Source organism: Morone saxatilis, unplaced genomic scaffold (assembly GCF_004916995.1).
Source record: "Morone saxatilis isolate NCDOM2014 unplaced genomic scaffold, NCSU_SB_2.0 Contig7, whole genome shotgun sequence".
In the NCBI taxonomy this organism is placed as follows: domain Eukaryota; kingdom Metazoa; phylum Chordata; class Actinopteri; family Moronidae; genus Morone; species Morone saxatilis.
In genome coordinates this window covers 22,592,966-22,599,872 of record NW_023340246.1, presented here as the reverse complement: position 1 = coordinate 22,599,872, position 6,907 = coordinate 22,592,966, and the positions used below count along the sequence as shown (strand labels likewise).

Genomic DNA, 6,907 nt, shown 5'->3' with positions numbered 1-6,907 from the left:
ATATGTCCACAGTCTGACTGTTAAAAACAATCCGCGGCATACAGAGAAACATGTTTGTGCAGTTTAACTCGTCCATATTTAAATTTAGAGCCGGTGTCGGTGACGTACAGAAATGCTCAGATGTCACTTTGTTATTATTATTAAACAAGTGCAGGTTGTGTAACGTCCCATGATGCAACAGGGGCCATAGGTGGATCAGGTGTCTGACTATAAACAGAGGACTGTGCTCATGTTGATTCACAACAAACACTTTTGCTTCCTCTTAAAGGAACAGTTCAGTTCTGAGAATGCATTTAGTACAGCTCGTGTAGCCAGGCTAGCTGTTTCCACCTGCTTCCAGTCTTTATGCTAAGCTAGGCTAACCATAATGAGATTTCAGATTGACACATCATGAAACCGTCAGAAAGAAAACGAGTAGAAGAGATGAACTTTCTCTAAAGAACGATCAGTCCGCTGTTCATCACATTGTCTTTCTTTAGTTTGTCACGTACAGTCGGCAGCAGATGGAGCGAGTGTGAAAGAGAACAGCAAACACTGAAACTAAAGCTGGAACTAGTTAATTATTAGTATTTCTTGTGAAGAGTGAAGAGAGTTTCTGATTAATGTGCTGCTGTGGGTAAAATGCTGCTGGGCACAGATAAAGTGTTGTTTCCTCCTCAGGGAGCGAAGGACGCGATGATCATATGAAGCAGACAATGTACCGAACACTGAATCCTGGAAGTGCAATACTCCACTAAAGCTCTGGGACCACCTCCACATTCCAATGTACATGAATGCACTAATACACAGATGTATATTTATTGATGGCACTACAGAGAGCGCTGTCTGTCGTCTGTTCTTCCACCAACAACAGGAACCATTACCGACACTTATTAAACACTGAAGTCTGTCCTGATGGTTTGATGGCAGATTCTCCAGGTTCAGGTTCAAGAGCAGATGTTAGACAGCTGTTTTCTTTGCTGTGAAACTTATAAAAACCTCTGAGTCTATATGACAAAACAAAGAAATAAAAACAGTTTATTAAGACAACCCGTTGATTATGGTTTTATATTTTAGTTTGTTAGTTGTGCACACTTAATGACACCTGTTCATATCTAACTGTTCATATCTCACCTGTTCATATCTCACCTGTTCATATCTCACCTGTTCTGAAGCTGCAGTAGAGTCAGGGACTGTGTGCAGTTAGACTGTAAAACAACAAAAAACTGTTACTGAGAACTTTATATATATATATATATATATATATATATATATATATATAATTATCAAAAAAAAAAAAAAGCGGTTTTCACTGACTGTTGTACTTGCATTCGTACAGTAATCTGTTCACTTCGCTGAGGTAAACAGTGATTGAACTGCAGTGTATAGAAATATTTTAACCATGTTTAAGGTCATTTTTTAACACTTTGGGCTCTCAGACTCTATCTGACTTTACTGGGCAGAAGTCTGACATATTTCAGAACTATACAGATTAAACTAAAAGTTTCTGAGTGGTTGGATACTACAGGTAAGTACGTTTTGTAATTTGGGTAAACGTGCCCTTCTGACTTTGAGTAAGACGTTACATTGTTCTCCTTTCACTGAACTAAATATAAAGCAGTAAAAAGCTCCCGCTGTGTCCTGAAGACAACCCACACTAGTTTCTGATGGACCCTGTGTCCTCGTTTCTCAGAACTCCGCTGCAGCTTTTTCCACTGAGTCCTAATGTGGCTGTTTTCCAGTGTTTGGCAGCTTGTGTCGGGGCAGACCGCCGCTGTCAGCTGTGTTACACTCAGAGGACTGAATAATGAGGAGTTCCCGAGCATTAACAGGCAGCGAGCGTTGTTTGGGAGATCCCTCACACAGAGGAAGCCTTGTTCACTGAGGAGTTCCGCTTCACAAACACTGGATGTTACAGCTTTCAGATTCAGACGCACTTCCAGGAATCCAACGGTTATTATCCATTGAACTCTGCTGCTATGAACTCCCTTTTGGCCAAAGCGTTAGGACTGATTGTTGAGGGTTTTACTTCTGTTTCTAAAGTTGAGAGGCCGCGTCCGTGCTGTTTTAAGCTTTTACTTCTGCTATTTGTCCTTCCAGAGAACTCTTGATTCAGATCTGTTCCCACTGAGCTTCAACAGCTGACAAATAAAGAAATTATACTGCAAAACACAACCAAACCGCTACCATAGAAGCTAAACATCAGAAGCTCAAATGTATCCTTCCACGTATTTAAAATGGAGGTTGTTTTCAGTAAAAGATATTTGTTGGTTTAAGTTTTTGCAGCAAATTGTTTAGAAGCTAAAAGTCTCAGTTTCCAAAACCCAGTTTGAAGATGTTCAAACCATAGACACAAATACATAGACAACTACCTCCGCCATAGTGGACCGGGCAAGACTGGCCTGTAAACAAATACAAGCTGGGAACTGCACTGTAACGTTTACATTTCTCAACTGATTGTGTTGTTCAAAGGTAGGATCAGTAGTTAACAGGTTGTAATGGTGGTGAGACGCTCAGGAGACAAGTGTGTGTAGGCTTACACTGTTGGAAATTAATTCATTGTCATAATATTTATAATATTCATAATGTTACATACAGGCTGCAGCGCCTCAGTGTGACCACGTTTGCTGCTATTTATGGTCACACTTGTTGTAATCATAATGTTATATAACCTACAGACAGCAGAGCAGGTTACTTAAAAACCAGAAACCAGTATGGTTCAATATTTCTGACATTTTATATGAAACATTTAATGCTTTGAAAGTATGTCTTCATGTAGACAACAGTTCGCCAACCGGTGTGATGCGACTTTGGATTAACACCTTCACACTAATCAATGTAAAGACTAGTAACTAGTAAAAAGACCATGAGTTCTTGTGTAAAGAGGTTTTATTTCATGTTTCTGGTTAGAAATTTGAGGATTTCCTTCTGTTTGTGTCCAAACTTGGTCCACATGGAGTCTGAAGACGCTCCAACCAGATTGTTTTTGACCACTAAAGCTCCGCGTTTGTTTTAAAATGACTGTATAACAGAATTAAAATAGATTTTCAGTCGCGTAGAATCACATCCATCAGCAATTCTTCATGTGCAGTTCGGTTAAAAATCCAGAGTCCAGAGCAGCCACAGTGAAACCAATAAAACCAGTGAAGCCGTCTGTCCCAGCAGTCCAGAAGCTGAGTTGTAGATCTTGATGCGTCCCTCAACAGACGGGTAAACCTTTTTTCTTTGTGCAATGTAGTTGGACACGACTGAAATGTCCAAATCCCCTGCAAGGAAAAATAAAAGGTCAAATGAAAAGTCTCGTCTCAGAAACACAAAACCAAAATACTCTCAGCGTCCAAACATCTCACCACTGTTGTGTCTGAGCGTCTCGTTTTTGATCATGGAGAATCCATCTCCGCCCACCACCATGTAGGATGGCAGCACCACGGTGTAAACTGTCTTGTCCTCAACGGGTTCATAGTGAGGAACTCGACACTTTGTGCAGAGGACGCTGAGGCTCCTCACGCGATGCCCCGGAGGTTTGGAGAGGTCAAACTCTACATGAAATCCTGTCGGAAACACCAGTCTGACTTATCCATCGATACGAGGCTCACAATCAAACATCAGTCAACCTGTACACATAGCCAGGCTTCAATCTATGTGTTTATGTCCAAACCCCAGTGGTTTACACCAATCAGCGTCCTACGAGGAACTGGACTGTTTGCTAGAAAACAACAATGGCGGCTGCTAAAGAGGTTAGCGTGGATGCTGCTAGTGTCAGTTCTATCAGAATCAGGGATGTATAAAGAGACAGCGTTGGGAGCAGCGCTACATTCATTCCTATAGCTGCTCAGTGGTGCATGAAGCCAAAAAATACACTTCCTGTTATAAAGAAATTACCCTGATAAATACGTACTGTGAGATACCAGACTCCCGCTGGCAGAGCCGCTAACTTCCTGTTTAACCCTCTGTTAGCTTGAATAGGGATAAATAATTTAGTTGTACAAATCTTCTAGACTATAAAAATGTTATCAGACTGACCGGATCAAATTCTGATAGTGATTATCACTGTTTTACAGCCGCTTCTTTCACATGTATCTTGTTAGGTCAGTTTGCATCACGTGATGGACGCCATTGCTGTAATAACACGGTTCGACCACGATGTCAAATCGGCTTCCGCGCCCGGCACTTTTCCTGGGGGGTTGGTCAGAACGGGAGAGTAGTTCTTTATCGAAAGAAGACCAAAGAACAACACTGAAGGCTTTTCTTAATGAAAAAGATGTTTCTCTCTTTGACTGTTATAACAAATCTGTAATGTATGGAGTAATTTCCATCAACATTAAAGTGACCAACACATTAATCAATAATAATAATCCATTTATATAATAATATAATATAATACAGAAAGTTTGCTTCTCCTCCTAAAATCCTAAAGACGATATATATAGATTCCCATCTGGGAAGTCAGCAGGTGATTGGATAAACCGTCTGTCTATCACCATTGAACTTCAACCAATTAGATCAGTGAACCATATAGACTTTCACGTCACGAAGAAATACTTTCCAGTCCTGATATAGCTGATGCTGCCAGTACTTCCCCAAAGGACTCTGATTGGTCTTGTACCATTGTAGTTTGGCAAATAGATGGCAAGTCTGACTCTTGTGAGTCCAGCTGCCCTGAGAGGGTAATATACAAACAGAAACAATGTAAACACACCAGACACTTGTAGGAATTCTCCGGTGCTCTGGCCGTATCGTTTCACTGAGTGTTCGAAAGCTTTTCTCAGCGTGGAGCCCTTCAGCTGCACCAGGTCAAATGTTCCTCCAAAAGGTAAGACAGAGATCAGGTCCTCCATGGTGATCGAACCTACGGACAAAACATCGACACTGTTTTAAAAAAGTTCTTCTGACAAAACACAGTTTTACACCCGATAGTAATAACTTCAAAGAACTCTGGTTTTATTTGACTCCCATGGGAATCAGCGACAAACCGTTCCTGGTGGTTTCGTCTACAGACGTGCGAACGCCTCCTCCGTTAAAGATGGCGGCGCTGATGTGGCTCCACTGGACATCGTCTGACAATCTGACGTTGTTGTTGACCTGAATGACGGAGACAAAATCTGATTCCCTCAGTCACAGTTTTATATATTTTACTGGTATTAAACAGTTAACGTAAAGATCATTTTCATCTGCAATCCCTTTATTTAATGTTATTTATGTCATGTTCTTGTATTTCACTCACTTTTAACTATTAAATTAATCACCAACTACTTTGACAATCAATTCATCATTTTGAGTCATTTTTTAAGAAAAAATCCTGAGATTTTCTTCAGTCCTCTATGACAGTACAGTACAGGACATTATATGGATGTACAGGACATTGTTATAAAATCCTGGTCTGCTTTCAGACCAGAATACACTTGGAAGCATTCTGAAACAGTCCTTTCCAGGTGGACCCAGTCCAGTTTTTTAGGGAACCTCAACCCCAGATTGTTGAGTCCATTCAGGAAGCTCAGCACAATGTAAGATCCACCAAAACGCGGACAGATTTTCACTGGTATCTTCTGTTAAGAAAGACTTACCATGGCGTCGCAGATCAGGTTTCCCAGGTTGCATTCCCGAAACCGACACTCTTCGGTGGTCCCGTTCAGGAAGACCAGAGTCTGTCCCACCACCTGAGCCGAGTAGTTGGCCAGATTCTTTTTCCATTCCTCCACGTCGGCGAGAAAGTCCGGATCTGGATGAAGACGTTTCATTTCAGTAAATTGACGATTTAAAACCAATCAATCAATCCATTGAGGGTTCAGATAACTGAATGAGCTAATTCTGTCATGCTGGATCAGTCTGTAATCTTAAATAACCACAATATTGATCAGAAGAAAAATAATTAAACAAGAAACCCAATTTAACACTTTCTCTTGGCTCGAGCACTGGTGAAGTGAGTGATTACAGAAGATAATCACGAAAAACTGAGGAGGGACATTGAAAAATGGAGGACCCTTCCTCTTTCTATGGTGGGTCAAATAAATGCCATCAAAATGGTCTCCCTGCCTAGGTTCTTCTCTTTCAAAATGTACCCATTTTTTTGGCACGTTCTTTTTTCAAATCTTTGGATTCGATAGTTATGCCTTTTATTTGCACCTTCAAAGCTCCTAGAATTTCAAAAACTCATTTACATAAACCAGCAGAAATGGGAGGGTTAGGATTACCATATTTCCTGCATTATTATTGGGCAGCAAATGCTAGGGCCCTTGTCTATTGGCAGGCGGGTTACAAGATGGAAGTATTTGCTGAGACTCCCCCCTGGGTTGCCATCGTAATGAGTGATGTCGAGAACAGTTCTCTTCCAGCACCCAGACCCCCTGCAACTAAGGTGGATAACATGATGGCAGCAAATTAGAAAGGGCTGCAGGTTGCCAGACACTTCTATTCATGCCCCAATATATTGCAATCATGCATTCTCCCCATCCCTTTTGGATGGGTCCTTCAACATTTGGAGGTTAAAAGGTTTAGTTACATTGAAAGATTTGTATATTAACAGGTTGCCACATTTACTCAACTAAAAAACAAGTTTTCTCTTCCCACAACACATTTTTTTCCGATATTTGCAGATTAGGAATTATGTCTGTCAATGTATGCCTAACTTTGAGTCTCTCCCGGAAGGTTAAATGATTTATAAGCTTTTGTTGAGTCCGCCTGAATCCAAAAAATTGGTCTCAGGCTTTGTAAATATATTTTCTGAACATGTCCTGGGAGGAGGAGCTGGGAATGCAGATTGGGGATGATGTCTGGGAGGAGGGCCTTAGTAGGACCCGATCTTGTTCTGTTAATGCCAGGCATCTAATTTAAGGTCACAGGCTTCATTATTCAAAAACCAAATTGCACAGAATCTTTCCTACCATTTCCTCTCTATGTGACCGATGTAAATCTGCAGAGGGCTTTCTGA

At 41.0% G+C, this 6,907-nt stretch overlaps 2 protein-coding genes across 3 annotated transcripts in view; one reads left to right on the top strand and one right to left on the bottom strand.

Moving 5' to 3' along the window:
• The window catches only part of snx14 (sorting nexin 14), a gene marked incomplete at its 5' end in the record, with an annotated part of 7,757 nt that extends 6,734 nt beyond the window's left edge, over positions 1-1,023 (top strand). For both annotated transcript variants that reach the window (XM_035678605.1, XM_035678604.1), the window contains 1 exon segment: positions 661-1,023. In XM_035678605.1, coding sequence (XP_035534498.1) covers positions 661-687 — 27 coding nt within the window.
• Positions 1,024-2,850: 1,827 nt separating this feature from the next.
• Positions 2,851-6,907, bottom strand: part of LOC118340553 (snake venom 5'-nucleotidase-like) — a gene marked incomplete at its 5' end in the record, with an annotated part of 10,937 nt that continues 6,880 nt past the window's right edge. Inside the window, 5 exon segments of the mRNA XM_035678607.1 lie at positions 2,851-3,245; positions 3,330-3,530; positions 4,679-4,828; positions 4,953-5,061; positions 5,544-5,698. Coding sequence (XP_035534500.1) covers positions 3,076-3,245; positions 3,330-3,530; positions 4,679-4,828; positions 4,953-5,061; positions 5,544-5,698 — 785 coding nt within the window.